Source organism: Ranitomeya variabilis, chromosome 7, assembly GCF_051348905.1.
Source record: "Ranitomeya variabilis isolate aRanVar5 chromosome 7, aRanVar5.hap1, whole genome shotgun sequence".
Classification (NCBI taxonomy): domain Eukaryota; kingdom Metazoa; phylum Chordata; class Amphibia; order Anura; family Dendrobatidae; genus Ranitomeya; species Ranitomeya variabilis.
In genome coordinates, this window is record NC_135238.1 from 12882343 (window position 1) to 12901725 (window position 19383).

A 19383-nucleotide genomic window follows, 5' to 3' on the forward strand; every position below is an offset into this window, starting at 1 on the left:
ATGCCCTCCGGTTCTGCCATGGGGCTTACAGCTCCCCACAGCCTCGGGCTCCCGGTTTCTGCACTGTGGCTCCTAGGAGGCTTTATTGTAGCCTCCCTGAGCTTAGTCTCTCCTCTGCTCCTATCCCTTCACTGTTTGCTCCAGACTAGCCTAGCTCCTTCTCCAAACCAGAATCTTTATCCAGGGAAAGTGCCCTAAAACAGGGTTTTGAGCTCCACTTCCATGGCCTGGATTTGGACGGTGTTGTGTGTGTGATAACCTGCCAAAGGGAATCTCACTTGTCTCCAGGCATAGCACTACCCTCCCTGAGAGGGAGGCAGCACTACTGTGGTACCCGAACGCCTGGGGTGCCACATCCCCCCTCCCCCCCCATTAAATCCAGTATTCCTGGACTGGGAAAGGAAAACACAAACAACGGGTTTTTGCAAAACATTTGAAATACATCAAAACAGGTTAATAACTTTTTACAAATGTAAATCTGGTTTTATACCAGGGTGTCCTTGTTCACAAATTTACCAATGCTGATGCGAGGGACCTGTCATGAACCCCCAACATAGGTCTTGGTCAGGCTACAAGGCATATCCAGACCCGGTGTTCACCACGCCAGGTGGGCAGAACCAGCGTGCACCTTGAGGGTGCCAAATTATTTACAAAAACAGTTTTTTGGGTAATCCACTGTCCATTACCTCAATGTCCATTATAAACCTGCAACAAATTACATGCAAACATTTCAAACAGATAACACCAATTATTGACAGTCTCTGTAACGGGCTGGGATTTGACCCTTGGTGTTAAGAGAAGACCTACATAATTCCTGGTCTAACATGTTTGCTGTTGTGTACCTGCTAGTGGATGTACTATTTGTAGGCCTGCATTGTGTAGGTAAACTGGGTAATTGTCTGTGACTTCTCAGATTCACCATAGGTCTGACAGTTTCACCAATAGCAGAGGGTGGATTCTCTGCTTCCACTGCTGGGGTGACATTTGCTGCTTGAACCTGCTGGTGTAAAGTCTCTTCTGGTTCAGGATGGCCTGGAATCACATTTTGTTCTGGTATTTCCAGCTGGGGAAAAGTCAAGACAGGCATCACTATAGCCTGATGTGCTTGAGTCCAAGACTGGGGAAAATCTCCAAGAACAGTATGGATCTTTTTTTCTTTTTCCATGGGTTGAGAAGTTCCTGGATTTTCTTCTTTGTTCCTCAGTTTGTCAGGGCATACTTTAAGGTGATCTCTGGATACTGCAGTTGAAGTTTCTCCTCCATCTTTACTTATAAGGCATACTTTTGTGTTGTCGAAGTTTGAGGGTAGGATAGTGTACGGTTCTGCTTCCCACTGGTTGTCAAGTTTGTGCATTCTCCTTTTAGGTTTTAGCACTTGTTCACCTGGTGACAAGGGAATTGAAGGGGCATGTTGGTTATAGTCTCTTTTGTTTTTGTCTTGCTTGTGATAGACTTCTTTCGACGCACTCTTGTGCTTTGCGGTACTTTTGTTGTCTCTCGGTATCCCAATCTGTATCAGGTGAGGTATTTTCTGGGGTTAGGACACCCATGTCTAGATCAACTGGTAGTTTACTAGATCTTCCTCTCATCAGGTATGCTGGAGTGCAGTTGCTGGAATTCACTGGAATGTGGTTGTACAAATCTACCAAGTCTGGTAGCTTTTCTGGCCATAAGTTTCTTTCATGAAAAGGCAAGGTCTTCAGTAAGTCAATCACTACTTGGTTCATCTTTTCACACATTCCATTGGTTTGCGGGTGGTATGGTGTTGTTCTGATCTTTTTGCATCCGTACAGGTTGCAGAATTCTTGAAACACGTCCGCTTCAAAGGCTGGGCCTTCGTCAGTAAGTATCTTCTCATGATATCCATGTGGTCTACAGAAGTGCTGTTGGAAGGCTTTGGCTGCTGTCTTTGCTGTCTGGTCCTTGACATGTACAACTACCAGGAATCTGGAGTAATGATCCACAATAGTCAAAGCGTACACATAGCCTGACCGGCTTGGAGTTAGCTTCACGTGGTCTAAGACCACCAGTTCAAGTGGCTGTTTGGTGACTATGGGCTGTAAGCGAGCCCTCTGGCTGTCACGGTCCTTTCTGCGCAGGTTGCATTGGCCACACTCTCGGCACCACTTTTCGATGGCTTTTCTCATGCCAATCCAGTAAAACCTTCCACTTAGCAGGATCTCCAACTTATTCCATCCGAAGTGTCCTGCTCCATCGTGGTATGCTTCCAAAACCATTGGCGCATCTTGCCTTGGGACCACTATCTGCCAGACTAACTCATGAGTGTGTGGGTCGATGTTTCTCCGGGACAGCTTACAATCGTAGATAAATAATTGGCCTTTCTCCTTCTACAGTTGTTGTGTCTCTTGTGGATCATCTGGACCAGGGTGTGAATCTGCCTGCGTCAGCAGCTCTTTCACCAGACGGATCGCGGGGTCGCTGTCCTGGGTCTCTGCCCATCCATGGTGGGGCATTGGGTTTAGCATGGCTTCTTGCTTGTTACTGCACCTGTTCCTCACATAATGAGAGTTCTGAGTTGCTCCAGGGCGATGGAAAGCTAGTAGCTCTACCTCTTCCAGTACCTCTGGATCCTCTTCCACCTCTGGTAAGTTGGGAATCCTTGATAACACGTCGGCATTGGCATTCTTGTGCCCTGCACAGTATTTGATGGTGAATTCATAGTTGGACAACTGAGCCATCCAACGCTGCTCCAAGGCACCTAGTTTTGCCGTCTCAAAATGACCAGCGGATTGTTGTCCGTGTAAACTGTGAATCTTGCTGAGGCCAGGTAGTGCTTGAACCTCTCTGTTACCGCCAAGATGATGGCAAGGAACTCCAGCTTAAAGGAACTATAACTTTCGGGGTTCCTTTCTGTAGGGCGAAACTTCCTGCTGGTGTAAGCAATTACCCTTTCCTTGCCTTCCTGTACCTGAGACAGTACTGCTTCCAATTCCACGTTGCTGGCGTCCGTGTACAAAATTTGTGTTGGTCAAATTCAGGGTAGGCCAGTACCTCATCTCCCATGAGAGCCAACTTCAACCGAGTGAAGGATCCTTCCAGCCTGTCGTTCCAGTCAAACGGAGTATTCTTACCCTTGGTTTTCTTAGATTGGCCCATTAACAGGTCTTTGCAGTGGTGCGGCTATCTTGGTGAAGTCTTTAATAAATCTTCTGTATTAGCCTACCAATCCGAGGGACTGTTGGACTTCATGGATGTTACTGGGTTTCGGCCAGTTCTTGATCATGGTGACCTTGTCAGGGTCTAGTGCCACTCCTTCAGAGCTTACCACGTGGCCCAGGTACTGCACTTTGGGTTTCAATAGGTGACATTTAGATGGTTTCACCTTCAGACCAAAGTTGGACAGGGCTTCAAACACCTCGGCTAGGTGCTTCAGGTGGTCTTCGTATGTCTTGGAAAAGACAATGACATCGTCCAGGTACAACAAGACGGTTTTGAAGTTCTTGTGCCCGAGACAGTACTCCATCATTCTCTTAAATGTTCCTGGGGCGTTGCACAGTCCAAATGGCATGTAATTAAATTCAGCAAGACCCATTGTTGTTGTGAAGGCCATCTTCTCCTTATCCGCCCCTGCTACGAGAACCTACCAGTACCCACTGGTGAGATCCAAGGTGGAAAAGTAGTTAGCAGATTTTAAGGCAGATAATGGCTCTTCTATTCTAGGCAACGGGTATGCATCCTTGTGTGTAATGCGGTTTATCAGCCTATAATCTACACACATTCTCATGGTGCCATCCTCTTTCCTGACGAGGACTAATGAAGCTGCCCAGGGGCTACAACTATCTCTGATTATCCCAGTCTCCATCTCTCGCAACATACTTTTGGCACACTGGTAATGAGCTGGAGGTACAGGCCGGTACCTCTCCTTAATGGGTGGATGACTTCCCATGGGGATATGATGTTGTACCCCTTTTACCTGCCCAAAATCTAGATTGTGTTTACTGAATATCCCTTCATACACATGGACCACCCGGTAAGAAACTTGTTTCTGGTGTGATGGGGTAGAGTCAGTGCCCACGTGTAATTTCTGACACCAATCTTCCATTTGTCCTGCAGAGCCATTGTCCTCCGGTTGGTTGGTTGGGACCAAGGGTTCTGTTGCCTGTATCACATTATTATCAACAGTAAACAGTTTGGCAAGTGTGGCATATCTTATACCAGGGCTCTGATTTCCTTTTGTAGGACTCTCTGCTCACTGGAACCAGCAGTTTAAGCCACCTGTTGTAATAAGACAATAACCTTGGCAAGACAATTTTCAATAACATTAGTACAAATGGTCATCATAGGGTTACATTCACGTCGGTCAATATCAACAATCACCATTCCTTGGGACTTTAATTCTACATGCCCCACTTTAATGTTGACCTGCTTGTACCCCACCTGTGGCAAAGGCTGACCATTACTGGCTACTATTGTTAGATCACTATCTGGGCCGCGGGTAATGTCTGTGTCAGCCCAATAATGCTTATAAAGAATGTGAGACATAGTTGTAACCTGAGAACTGGTGTCCAACAAAGCGTTCATCGGGATGCCGTCGATCACAATGGGGAGAACTGGTAATCCTCCAACGTACTTGGCTCACCAGTTGTGTGGGCCTGGTCGTCCTATTCCTGGGGGTTGTCCCTCTGCCCCAGGGGTCGCTTGTTTAAATGACAGTACCTTGCAATGTCCTGCCTGGTTGCAGAGGCGGTAGATGGGTCGTCCATCTGGATGATAGCGGTCGTCGTCTCTTCCTCTGGTCGGCAGGATCCTCCTGTCATCGCCAGGGGACATCCTCCGGTCTGGAAACCAGCTAGATCTTCTCCTTAGGGGATTCCAGTAGAGACTGTATGGTCCGGGCTAATGCAGCAACACTTTTGGTCAGCTCTTGCACCTGGAGGCGTAGGTCTGTGGAAGAATCATCATCTAGGACCTGTGCATCAGCATCAACAGGGACCTGTGGATATGATGCCACCTCTTGGTGGTACGTAAGGGCTGGACACTTAGGGGGCACTGTGCGGCTGGGCTGAGGTTCGTGCAGCACCAGGATGGCCCTGTCTTTAAATTGTGCACAGTCCAGGTCAGGGTTTTGCAAGGCCAGGATGCGTAGCTGGGTCCTGTGGGTGCTGAACAGGAGTCCCTCAATGAACTGCTCTTTTAAGAGTCTATCTCCATCCTGTACGCTGCTAGGGTCAACCTGTTTTATAGCCCGTAGTGCTTCTTGCAGATTGAGGGCATAGTCCCGTATGTTGTCTTGTGCTCTCTGCCTAAACCAGAACTTTTTTTTTTATTTCTGCAGCGGTGCGGATGTCAAAGGTGACTTTGAGTTTAGCAAAGATCTACTGCACAGTCCTGTTTTCCACATCTGGCCAGGATTTTACCTCCCTTAGGGCCGCACCAATTAGTTGGCCAGTTAAGATGTTAATTTTCTGATGCTCTGTCGGGGGATAAACTTCAAATAGGCTGCAGAGCCTTTCCTTAAAGTCATTTAATGTATGGGACTCTCCGGAATACTGTGGAAGCCAAACCGCTCCAGGAACATATAGCATGGACAGCGGCATTATGGGCATTGTAGCTGCGGTGGGGTCCGGCTAGCTTATTGGAGCTGGGGGAATTGCAGGGCCTGGTAGCTGTATAGGGCCTGCGGCTGCGTCCACATCGGGGCCTGGGGGCATCACTGGGCCTACGGGTGCATCTGCTGCGGGGCCTGGGGTACTATGGGGCCTGCGGCTGCAACCGCCGCCAATCCTCCTCCAGGGTCAGACATGGCTCTCCCCCTTGCTAAAATGGTAAAAGCCGGGGTCTCCTCTCCGGAGTCTGCAGCGGTTCCTCCGGTGCTCCATCCAGCACTTTGCGGCGCCCTCACTTCTGGCTTCGCTGTAAGGCGACTTCACTACCGGCGTTCCTCTGGCAGCGCGGCACCCGTTTCTCCTGCTTCGCGCTCTTTCCGGTCGGCTCCCGCATTAGCTCCCATGCTGAATGTATCCAGGTAACCCTAAAAAAATACTCTTGTCTGGACAAGACCCCAAAAAGGAAAAGGAAAGCAGGCAACCAGAAGAGGGGGAGGTAGAATATTACAAGAAAGTACACCCCCTGGCTCGTCTGCTCTTTTTTTCCCTTCTCCCCCTTTCGGGTCTTGTTGTCTAGACTGAGTATATGTTCAGGGGTCTGCATCCATATGTGATTTTCTATACACACCTACTTGTGTTTTCTATTTCTTCCGTCTGGCTATTTATCACACTGTATAAACTCATCCATAACTTTTCTTTCATAAAAGGCTTTATAATGGGGTTTTTGTGTTTACAACCTTGGATTTACTGATGTAAGATCATACAGACATTGGACTGATAGGATCCTGACCCTGGCTATAGGACCGCTTTACATTATACATATTATATTATATATATTATTATATTATATACACTCACCGGCCACTTTATTAGGTACACCTGTCCAACTTCTTGTTAACACTTAATTTCTAATCAGCCAATCACATGGCGGCAACTCAGTGCATTTAGGCATGTAGACATGGTCAAGACAATCTCCTGCAGTTCAAACCGAGCATCAGTATGGGGAAGAAAGGTGATTTGAGTGCCTTTGAACGTGGCATGGTTGTTGGTGCCAGAAGGGCTGGTCTGAGTATTTCAGAAACTGCTGATCTACTGGGATTTTCACGCACAACCATCTCTAGGGTTTACAGAGAATGGTCCGAAAAAGAAAAAAAATCCAGTGAGCGGCAGTTCTGTGGGCGGAAATGCCTTGTTGATGCCAGAGGTCAGAGGAGAATGGGCAGACTGGTTCGAGCTGATAGAAAGGAAACAGTGACTCAAATCGCCACCCGTTACAACCAAGGTAGGCCTAAGAGCATCTCTGAACGCACAGTGCGTCGAACTTTGAGGCAGATGGGCTACAGCAGCAGAAGACCACACCGGGTACCACTCCTTTCAGCTAAGAACAGGAAACTGAGGCTACAATTTGTACAAGCTCATCGAAATTGGACAGTAGAAGATTGGAAAAACGTTGCTTGGTCTGATGAGTCTCGATTTCTGCTGCGACATTCGGATGGTAGGGTCAGAATTTGGCGTAAACAACATGAAAGCATGGATCCATCCTGCCTTGTATGGAGCATCTTTGGTATGTACAGCCGACAAATCTGCAGCAACTGTGTGATGCCATCATGTCAATATGGACCAAAATCTCTGAGGAATGCTTCCAGCACCTTGTTGAATCTATGCCACGAAGAATTGAGGCAGTTCTGAAGGCAAAAGGGGGTCCAACCCGTTACTAGCATGGTGTACCTAATAAAGTGGCCAGTGAGTGTATATATCCTGTAGCCGTGGTCAGGATCCTATAAGTCCAATGTCTGTGTGGATCTCATATAAATAAATCCAAGGTACAGTATATATACTGACAAGACTGGTCAGTAATGTGCACTGATAGACGTGACCGCGGCTGCAGGACCCCACAGATGAGGATATAGATGAGTTGGCCTGCCAGGGCCGTGGGGTACTCGGTACCGGGTCTGGTGTTTCACAGGGGGATGTCACGGTGGCAACCCGGTCCGTGGCCCTGGGCGCCCATGTAAAAGGGAAAGGTCTTTAAAGGGAATAAAGGCGCAGTAAAGAAAGAGGACACAGGTTTGCAGTCTCTTTACCTTGTTTACTGAAGACTTCAGGCAGCCACAGTCCAGGGCACCAGATCACAGGGCAGGCAGGGTCCAGCCGGCTTGGAGGCAAGTTAGGAGTCCCCTTATACAGGTGGAAATCAAAGTCTTCTTCTAGCGTCGTGGTGTTGTAGTCCCTTACTGCCTATGGCTTCAGATAAGGTCCTCACAGATGTTCTCTCTCTGTCCCCCGTATATGATAGGACATAACCCGTATGACTGGTGACTTGAGCCTGTTTATAGGGACTCTAGCATGCCCCGGGATCTATGGGTGTCAACGTGCCTCCTGGGTATTAAGGCAGACAGGTAACTTGGAGTTCAGCTGTCCTGCCGGTCTCTGATGTAAATCGTAGAGGCTCTTACAACCTCGCTGTTCCAGGTACCGGTCTCTGCGCCTCAGGAGGCAGCCTGCTTGTGGCTGGTCTCCCACTGGTATCCTCTCCTGTGCTTCTCTCTCCTGCACGCCCACTGCAATCTATTCAGCTTTCTGTATGTCTCTTTCCAGGTGGCCTGGAGTGTGAATGTGTTGCATGCTTGTGTTTACCTAGTCACATTTATCCCTTCTTGCCTCCAAATGTAACATCACTCTCCCCGTGAGGAAAGCAATGCTACTGTGACGACCGGGACCCTAGGGCGCCTCACCCCCCCCCCTTTAAATCCAGTACCCCCGGAAATGGAAAAGAAGAACAACAATACAAATTAGCAAAAAGACATACAAATTTTTGAAATGCTATAAAACATGTAAAACAAGTTAATAATGCAAACTGGAGCTTCTCTTTATGGGAGGTGTGGACATTTGAACGTTACAAGAACATATTTACATGATACGTGTACTTTTAACAATATAAAACAGTATGATAACTAACTAACTATGAAATGAAATGACCTTCCGGGTATACTATATCAAACCCATCTGATTCAACAGTGCAACATCTGACATTTTTATTACTTTCTGCACACAACACTATCTAGGTTCAAGTTTCAATTTTATTCAGTATATTACCTCACTAATATATTAACTTTCTAGCATATAAAGTATAATTCTAACTAACTTTAGGTATTAGTTCAGCAAAGTGCAACAAGTCACATTCCCTTTAAGGGTGCAAACAATATTCAAGTCTTTTAATATGGAGGTAGTGTAATTTAATACTCAAGTCAATTAATATCTTTATAACAGCAGCAACGATGCGAGGGACCCGTCATTAACCCCCAAAGTAGGGCTTCGGCGGGCTACAAGGCGTGTATCCAGAGTCAGAATCCTGCCGTGCCAAAAGGGTTTTTCTTCAGGTCTCTGTAAAACAAAGCAACTTTCACAGTAATATTAGAAGCAGTCTTTTTAAAGCTTCTTTGTAAAACCAGTAGGAAGCACCTTAAAGAAAGTGCAAACTATTTACAAGAAAGTTTTTGATCATGCACAGTTCATGATTCATAGTTTTTGAAACAGTTAAACTTTTAGTGCAGAACCTTGGTTAGGTAACCAACTTTTAAACTTTTAGCTATTCACAGTCATGTTCAAATTTGCAAGCAAAACTGTTTATCTCCTTTGCCAGGGTAGATCTGGACGGTGGCTACTGTTTCCTGACTGGGAAAAGCTTTCTGCAAATGTCACAACAGGTGACTAAAATGGTTTTAGTTCAGTATCTGGGGACTGATGGCTCTGCATATCTCTTTTCTCATACTGTGCTTGCTGGGCCAGGGGTTGCTGCTTCCCCATACCAGAGTCATGATCCCAGAGGACGTTGTAATGGCCCCAACCAGGTCAAGGGGCTGATGGTGCTGGGAGTTGGCCTACCAGTGACTCGTCGGTGTGCAGCGTGGCACAATCGGTGGCCGCGGTAAGGTCAGTCGCTGGAGCGGAGTCAGTCACCGGGGCAGGGTCGTTCCTCATACCTGCTTCAGATGCAGTCCCTCCGGTGCTGATCTGCTCCACTGTTGAAGCTGCAGTCACTGGTCGCTGGACAGACTGCGGTGTTGTCGTCTTCTTCAGCAGCATCTCACTTTCCGGCTCCTGCAGCAGCGTCACTTTCTGGCTCCGGGGAGCCGGATCTTCTTTTCTGCTCCAGACCAGACGAGGCTGCCGACAGACGTCCGATAAGGCTTGCGATGATGGCCATCTTCCACCTGACCACAGCTTCCATCTGCATCCGCAGCTTCCAGGTGAGTTCCTCTTTTTCCTTCCGCAGGAGGTCCGGTTCAATCAACAATGTCTGGTATAGTTCTTGCAGACTCCAGATGGGAGAGTCCTCTTGCTCCATCCCACGCTCCGGTGTCCACTCACCTCCCTCCGCCATGGCGCTTTCCGGCACTTCCTCACATCATAGTGCTGGCAGGGGCAGGCATGTTCTTTGCGCCGCTCTGTTGGACCCGCCCAGGATGGCACGCCCTTCTTCTCCGGCGCTCCTCGTGGCACTGTAATGGTGGCGGCTTTGGGGGCAACTTTGGTGGTATGTTGCAGTGTACAGTCTCACAATTAAACACAGTCTCTTAGGCGCACAAGACCCGATTTTTCGGGTCGGTCCATCCTGCTCGTGACGCCATGATGAGTCGCCCTGCCAGGGCTGTGGGGTACTCGGTACCGGGTCTGGTGTTTCACAGGGGGAGCGGGACAGTCCAACACTGTCTAATATTAAAACCTTACCATATGTCAATGTTGACCTCAGTGTGAATAAGGGCAGACAAAAGGGCTGGGTCCAACCAGGGAACGCCAGACAGGGGAAGCCTTATATACAATCTCTAGCTCAGAAAGTTTTAATATTAGTGTCGGACTGTCCCGATTAGAGTTACCTTGACGCGGTGGGATGGCTTTTGTGCTATTTTTTGATTAAAAAAAAAACAGTATTACTAAAAACTCTGTGTTATTTAAATGCACTTTTGCTTTTTTACTTACTTACATCAGGGTTTTTGCTTACTTTTTCTCTTGTCGGTTTTAATGTTTTATGGCCAATGTGAACATGCGTTTAACTTCTGCATGTGTACCAACTCAAGATAAGCTCAATTTTTTTGTTTTTTTCTGTGCCTCAGAGACTGCAGATACAGCACAAGAATCCATCCGGGGCTTATCAGGAGAGGAGCAGCGTCCTGCCACCTCCTCCCTGCACAGTGCAGACACCTGCAGCCAGTACAGGCAGAAGTGTGAGCTGTTACTTACAGCACCGAGTCCTGTCCTGCTCCTCTCTGGATGCTGGAAGAAGCAGCGCCATGGTCCTGACTGCTCTGCAGTAGACAGGCTCACTGACACTAAGCGTACAATGTGGGAGTGTCTGCTGTATACTGGATACAGCAAACAGGTACAGTGTCGGCAGGGGGAGGCATATGCTACTGCCTCTCTGGCCACTTGTGTCTCCCTGCTCTACCACAGAGCTTAACTATATCGGTGGGTGCACTCTGATATAATTAAGGGTAGTGTAGCTCTGGGTGGGTCCCTGTGAGTGGTGGGCCGGGAATGACGGCACCCACTGCCGCCTTGGTAGCTAGGCTACTGATTCTCCCCTCCCCCCAGATCATGCAGGCGGCCTTCATCCATCCTCATTATGTCTCTTACATGGGTGCTTGCAATCCTGAACCACTCATAAGAGGTCTCCCAGCCCCTGTAGGAGGAGACACGGCGGTGTAACTGGTTGTGATGTGACTGACAATGGTTTGTAGGACATCTGAGAGGCCCTGCTCCTTTCCTTTATTTTCTGTGACCATGTCCTCCCTCCTCCTGATCCTGCTGCTCCTGGTGACAGCTGTGTGTGAGTATGGCTTTAATGAGGATGCATCCATTCTGCAGAGATCTGCACATACTATGATGACATCCGTATAGTCTGTACAGGGTCTTCACCCACATTCATCGGTTTCCTCCTGAAAGGGTCTGTACATACTACACACTTGTACCTCCAGATCTGACGCTGAGTACTGCTGTCTCCTGCAGCGTGTCATCGCTGATGTCATGGATGACGATGATGTCACAGGTTTTTTTTATGTTAAATGAGAATTGTACATGGCCTGATGAATTCATCATGAGAATATGGTATTGTTATATTTTGGGGAATACAATGATTTTATTAATTCATATTCCTATCTCCAAGATCCTATCCCAAGGGTTAAGCTTTATAAGTTTTCAACATTAAAGCTCATCATTACAGCCAACCAGTAAACGGGTATACATTACAGAGAGGCTTTTTTTAGGACACGAGGCTATGGGAGACGGATGGCATCAGTCAGATGTGCGCAGTTATATTGTTCCTAAATAAGCAGATACTCAAAGGCAACGTTGTGGACATGGTGGTGTAACCTCACTCACTTTTCTAATTATGCAGCTTTTACAACTGTTTCTAAATATATTATTGAAAAGTTGTTTTGCTTCTCATTTTTACTTGTGGTGATGTGAACCTAAGATATATGTATTTTATTTACAATATATATTTTTTTATATTCAAACACAACAAGCGCTCTCAGCGCTGTTACTGGCAGCAGGCGTGGATGATGAGAGCGGTAGTCCCATCAGCCGACATCCGATCACAGCTGCGGGCTCACACTGCTATTTAACAGCGTGGGAAGTGCCGCTGTCTGACCAGAGGTGATGATTTTACCACCAATCAGAAGCAGTGTTTGCCGCGATGTCATGCACATGATAGCACAACAAACACCCTGTGTTCGGGCTGCTGAACCTGAACAGTAACGCGGACTTCCGGGTGAAGTCCGTGTTCGGTGTCCGTGCCCGAACAGTAGGTTTCGGTAAAGATGCCAAGCTTTACTGTTCATGTTCACCCATCTCTATTCACAATCTGTAATTTTTTTAATGAGCATTTCCCACTGATATTGGTGCATCCGCAGAATCCCCAGACACAAGGAAAAACCATCTCCTGCATAGCGGTGGATACCGCATGGCTTTTCCCAGTGCAGCATATGTGTTCATTCTCTAATCCAGGTAGAGACCGATGAAGGGCGACTTAGAGACTGAAAAGTCAAATTTTTTCCGAGTTACAGAACGAAAAGTCTCATATTTCCCGAATTACAGACCGAAACATCTCGTATTTTTTGGATTTTTTCCACAATAAATTCTCATCCTTAAGAATCACATTTTAGTGCCAAGTTTTTAAACAGTTTATGGGATACTATCCTACTTATGCACCAACTTACCGAAATTGCCATGTTCTACTTTTTTATTCATGACCCTATAGCTACAGTCTGCATGTGTAGTCTGAAGCCCCCATAACAGCAGTCTGGATTTATAATCTGGAGCCCCCCCATAACCGCAGTCTGGATTTGTAATCTGGAGACCCCCTTAACAGCAGTCTGGCCGTATACACTGAAGATCCCCACATAAGATGATCTTATAATATTGCAGTACAATCACTGCCAACCACTAGAAATGTCTATGTCACACACTGTCGGATGTTCTGGCTCTGTTCCCCTGGTGTCACCACAAACTATATTGTTCTGACTCAAGATCCTAATTTATTATAGTGATGCATACAATATCGCTCTGTAACTGTCTGTAATGGTCTATAATGGTCTGTGTCTCCCAGGTGCTCAGTTACAGGTCACCACCTCCAATGCTCCCATTACGTCTGAGCCTGGGACCACGGCGGTCTTGCAATGTATGTTTTCTTCGGGTGTGACCCCAGTGGATCCTGCGCAGGTGCACGTGTTTTGGAAGCATGACGGAAAAAAAGTGTTATCATACGTGGACACAATCACTGCTTTCAGACCTGGTGCACACATCTCCAAAGAACAGCTGGCGAAGGGAGACGCGTCACTATCTCTACCAGTTGTTACGCAGGACGATGCCGGTCTATATTCCTGTAGTATCCGACTGGGATCGGAGCAGGTGACGCACGCTGTCAATCTGATTGTTAGTGGTAAGTGTCCCGTCAAGTTCTAACTCACTATTGTGATACTCCAAATTACACCAAAAATGTTTTCATTATATCAAAATTCTAAAAACTTTAGATCAACAAGATAAAAAGACCGACAGATGATAGATAGATGGATGATAGATAATAGAGACAGATAGATAATAGAGACGTAGATGTTTTAATAGTTTGCTAACATTCAGTCACAGTGGTAAGATTTTGACCTCATGCAGACATAGTGAGCTGTAGTTTGTTGGTCTGTTGTATATGAAAACACGTATCACCTTCATGTTTTAATGCCATTGATCAGAAGGAATAATGGGGTGCGACCTTCCTGAGGTGCTAAGGATTGGCAAGTCTGATGTCATCTGACAATCAATTCCCAACATCTTCCAACTAATCACCTAGAAGGCCAGTAAGGTTACTGTCCTGAAGGTCCCACGCTCTGAGCTTTCTTATAAATGTAAAGTGTTTCCCAGATATTGATGGGCAGGTCTTATAACTACATCACTGTTATTCGATGCACGGAGGACCTGCTGCTAGTTATGTACAGTAAATGTTCATTAAAGGCTTCTGCCCATCTTTTTAGATGGACATTGTGGGATTGTGCTTGTAAAATAAAAGCACTTTTGCAATTTACTGCCTATTAACGTTTGCAGCCGTTCTTGAGATATTAACACCTTTCTTTTGTTTACACCTTGTTGCCTGTAGTTAAAAACTTTATTTGTTTTAGTTGCCTCACGGGACTTGAACCTGTGATCGTCTGATCACATATCATATACACTGCAATACAACAGTGCAGTATACAGTTCAAATTACGGTCTCACATTCACGGGAGTACCAAGATGGCAGGGACCGAAGCCTTCAGCAAGATCCCTGATGCAGAGATAACCCATTTGTGTTTCTTGACCACGTTGTAGGGGCCAAGGGAAGCGAGTGGTTCAGCAACAGCTCCATTTTAAAGCAGCTGTCAGAGATTGATAGCAGCATCTAAATGGTTAACTGCACCGATCAGAGCTCAATTCCAGTCACTGCTGTTGGAGACATGAGTCAGTTATGTCTACTGGGTGTGAAGTGGCTCACGTCCTGAGCCCCCTCCAGATACGTTGACCCCAGCGCTGATGTATATGTATGTCATTTTGTACTAAGGGGTTAAAAGGAGGCTGAAGGAGACACCCAACTATACAGTTTTCTTGACGCAACTGAAGAGAACTTTTTGTGCAAATCGATAAAATGCAAATATGTAAAACCTTCCAAATGTGATTTTCATCTTGACAAACATGCCCTTATCAAAAAGATAAGTTTCGGTTTTTTTCTATTTATGTAATAAATAACTACATTGTGACAGATCTTTATAGAAATCTTATTTGAGGGGCAGTGCCAGTCTTAATAATAATAATAATAATAATAATAATAATATTACCATATATTACTACATCGTTATTCCTTCTTGGTCTACATGTTATGTTTTCTCCAGAATTTCGTCACATAAGCCTTGAGGGAACCACAGTCGTTATGAACAAGTCTAACGAGTTGCAGTGTTCAGCAAATAACCTGTCATCTCCTGACGTTACGTTCCAGTGGATGAGAGACGGAGCGGTCCTCAGCACCTCCGCCCCACAGCGGGTAGAAGGCAATGACACTCTCGGCTTTATAGTGCAAAGTTCCTTCTGCTTTACTCCTGTCCTTGGTGATTACAACGCTCATTACTCCTGTGAAGTTGTGCCAAAAATATTTCCTCCACTCAAGAAAACATTTCAGCTTACCTTCGGAGGTAAGATCCCAACACTTTGTTACCTGCAGTGGGGAAAAAAGTATTTAGTCAGCCACCAATTGTGAAAGTTCTCCCACTAATTAAGATGAGAGAGGCCTGTAATTTACATCATAGGTAGATCACAACTATGAGAGTCAAATTGAGAAAACAAATCCAGAAAATCACCTTGTCTGATTTGGAAGATGTATTTTGCAAATTATGATGAAAAATAAGTATTTGGTCATTAACAAAAGTTCATCTCAATATTTTGTTATATATCCTTTGTTGGCAATGACAGAGGTCAAACGTTTCCTGTAAGGCACTGAAAACAACAATGGTAAACCGGCGCTGTCCTAATCTACTGTACTGTGTGAGCTGCTGGCACCCAGGCAGGTGGGATGTGCAGACCTGCCCAAACAAATGACCAACCAGAAATGAAACAAAAGACTGCCGCGCTCTAACACAGATGAATGAACAAATAACTGCGTGACAATGCCCACCTTGTTATGCTTGTGTTCACACGTGTCTGCACAATCCCGGAACTAAAGCAGCAACACCGAGTCGGTGTGCCCAGAGTCACTGGTGTATCCGCTACCTTTGCTGGGTCTGCAGATGGGGAGCGTCCTCCCTAAACACCATAGGTGGCTCCTGGAGAGCTTGCCATTGGCCCCTGTACATGTCCGTCTTCTACGGACAGGTGACATCACCGCTAAACCACGCCCCCCGCACACCCCGCTCTCACACGGCGGCGCCTTCGGCCGAGGCATACCGCCGTTCATCACACGCAAGCTCTCCAGGAGCCACCTATGGTGTTTAGGGAGGACGCTCCCCATCTGCAGACCCAGCAAAGGTAGCGGATACACCAGTGACTCTGGGCACACCGACTCGGTGTTGCTGCTTTAGTTCCGGGATTGTGCAGACACGTGTGAACACAAGCATAACAAGGTGGGCATTGTCACGCAGTTATTTGTTCATTCATCTGTGTTAGAGCGCGGCAGTCTTTTGTTTCATTTCTGGTTTCCTGTAAGGGCTTGTGCCCACGCTGCGGATTCCATTGCGGAATTTTCCGCAGCGGATTTGATAAATCCGCAGTGCAAAACCGCTGCGGTTTTTACTGCGGATTTATCGCGGGTTCTATTGCGGTTTCCTCTGCGGGTTTTCACCTGCAGATTTCTATTGGAGCAGGTGTAAATCTGCACAAAGAATTGACATGCTGCGGAATATAAACCGCTGCGCTTCCGCACGTTTTTTTTCCGCAGCATGTGCACTGCGGATTTCGTTTCCCATAGGTTTACATTGTACTGTAAACTCATGGGAAACCGCTGCGGAAACGCTGCGGTTCCGCAGCAAAATCCACAGCGTGTGCACATACCCTTAGTCTTCACATGCAGATCTCCTCTAGAGCAGTGATGTTTTGGGCCTGTCACTGGGCAACACGGACTTTCAACTCCGTCCAAGGCTTTCTATGGGGTTGAGATCCGGAGACTGGCTAGGCCACTCCAGGACCTTCATATGCTTCTTACGAAGCCACTCCTTCGTTGCCCTGGCAATGTGCTTGGCATCATTATCATGCTGAAAGACCCATCCATGTTTCATCTTCAATGCCCTTGCTGATGGAAGGAGGTTTGCACTCAAAATCTCACGATATATGGCCCCATTCATTCTTTCATGTACACGGATCAGTCGTCCTGGTCCCTTTGCAGAAAAGCAGCCCCAAAGCATGATTTTACCACCCCCCCATACTTCACAGTAGGTATGGTGTTCCTTGGATGCAACTCAGCATTCTGTCTCCTCCACACATGACGAGTTTTGTTTCTACCAAACAGTTCTACTTTGGAATCATCGGACCATATGACATTCTCCCAGTACTCTTCTGGATAATCCAAATGCTTTCCAGCAAACTTCAGACGGGCCCGGACATGTACTGGCTTAAGCACGGGGACACGTCTGGCACTGCAGGATCTAGTCCCTGGGGGCATAGTGTGTTACTGATGGTAGCCTTTGTTACGGTGGTCCCAGCTCTATGCAGGTCATTCACTAGGTCCCCTCATGTGGTTCTGGGATTTTTGCTCACTGTTCTTGTGATCATTTTGAACCCACAGGGTGAAATCTTGCATGGAGCCACAGATCGAGGGAGATTATCAGTGGTCTTCTACTGTATGTCTTCCATTTTCTTATTATTGCTCCTACAGTTGATTTCAGCACACCAAGCTGCTTGCCTATTGCAGATTCAGTCTTCCCAGCCTGGTGCAGGGCTACAATTTTGTTTCTGGTGGCCTTTGACAGCTCTTTGGTCTTCACCATAGTGGACTTTGGAGTGTGACTGTTTGAGGTTGTGGACAGTTGTCTTTAAGGATATTTTCACACATCAGGTTTTCGCTGTCAGGCTAAATCCGGCTACATTTAAAAAAATGTAGGCGAATGTTTACCGCCGGATCCAGTTTTTTTCCCATAGATTTGCATTAGTGCTGGATTGCGCCGGATGACATCGCGTTTTGTTCGGTTTTCGCCGGATCCGGCAAATCTGCCGTTTCAGGAAAAAACGTCCATAGCAACGTTTTTTGTCTCTGGCGAAAAAGACGGAAGCGCCGGATCCGGCACTTCCGGCTGTTTGCTACAATGGAAGTCTATGGGAGCCGGAAGGTGCCGGATCCGGAAAATGATCGATTCCGGCGCCGGATTCCGTTTTTTTAAACTGAACATGCACCAAATTTTGTTTTATCCAATAATCTAGATATGCTAGCCGGATCCATCGAAAAAACGGATCCGTTGCATCAGTTTTTCACAATCTGCGCCGGATCCGGTTTTTCCAACATTCGCCGGATTGTGCCTGATGCAAAAAACCTGATGTGTGAAAGTAGCCTTATACTGATAACAAGTTCAAACAGGAGCCATTACTACAGGTAATGAGTGGAGGACAGAGGAGCCTCTTAAAGAAGTTAAAGATCTGGGAGAGCTAGAAATCTTGCATGTTTTTAGGTGACCAAATACTTATTCTCCACAATAATAAGCAAAATAAATCTTGCCAAGTCAGACAAGGTGATTTTCTGGATTTGTTTTCTCCTTTTGACTCTCATAGTTGTGGTCTACCTATGATGTCAATTACAGGCCTCTCTCATCTTTTTAAGTGGGAGAACTTGCACAATTGGCGACTGACTAAATACTTTTTTTCCCCACTGTATTTCTTCATGAAACTGAATAGTATCAGAGTAATCACAGGATAAAGTTACCAGATATTAATACAATGATGTAAAGCAAAAAAACCCCTCTGCAATGGAGAGAAAAACATAAATGAAAGATTTTCACCTCTTCTGTTTTTTTGGGTCCACCTTTGGTTTCGGCTGGCTCAAAACACTTTCCAAAATTCATCTGCAACTGATCTAAAAATGCAAGGCTGGCAATATTAGAAAGGTAGAAGGCATCAGTTAGTTATGAAGGACTATTTCTATATTAAAGCATTTCTAGTGAAATGTTTTACTTGCGAACCTCATCTTCACCTCTGTCCTATTCTATCCCACTGTTTCGCAGTTCAGCCAGAGGTCTTCTTCTACCTCTCAAGCAACCGTCAGGAGAATTCGTCCTTGGTCTGCCTGGTGTCAGGCTTTTATCCTGATGATCTGAACCTCTCCATGAAGAAAGGTGGAGAACTCTTGGATTGCAAGATCGATAAATGGAGAAATTTTAATGGCACCTATTCCCTAGAGGCCATGTACGGGACTAATGTGACATATACCGATGGCAACATTGAATACACTTGCAGCGTCCATCATTCTACGATACGAGAGGGTACGACCGAAAGGCTGAAGTTTCTGCGTGAGTTTTAATAGTTTTATGACGGTAAATGGAGATATTCTACCATATCCAGATTGAAAATCATAAACCCCTATCAGCATTAGTTAATTTTTCATATTTTAGCTAGTCTTGATTGTTTTTTACGGACAATATATTAAATTACTAACTAAATGTCTCTTCTTGCAGTTGATACTGAAATACCAGCACCGTTTTTGGTCTTTATAACTTTCATCTTCTTACTATATGTGGGAATTAAGATTTTCTGGAGAGAAGGTAAAACAAACCCAAAACTGGATTCAAAATGTAACATGGAATTTGCAACTTAATGTACTTATCAT

At 46.1% G+C, this 19383-nt stretch overlaps 1 protein-coding gene across 6 annotated transcripts in view; it reads left to right on the forward strand.

The window, feature by feature from the left end:
* The first annotated feature begins 10670 nt into the window (after window positions 1-10670).
* LOC143785349 (uncharacterized) overlaps window positions 10671-19383 on the forward strand; it is a 46102-nt gene continuing 37389 nt past the window's right edge. For 2 of the 6 annotated variants that reach the window (XM_077274115.1, XM_077274117.1), the window contains exons 1-5: window positions 10671-10947; window positions 13174-13506; window positions 14978-15274; window positions 18782-19066; window positions 19232-19318. In XM_077274115.1, the coding sequence (XP_077130230.1) occupies window positions 13248-13506; window positions 14978-15274; window positions 18782-19066; window positions 19232-19318 (928 nt within the window). In that variant the 5' untranslated portion in view covers window positions 10671-10947; window positions 13174-13247. Of the gene's footprint in view, window positions 10948-11073; window positions 11395-13173; window positions 13507-14977; window positions 15275-18781; window positions 19067-19231; window positions 19319-19383 lie in introns of those variants that run through there. The other 4 variants (XM_077274113.1, XM_077274111.1, XM_077274112.1 and 1 more) reach the window with 4 other exon arrangements.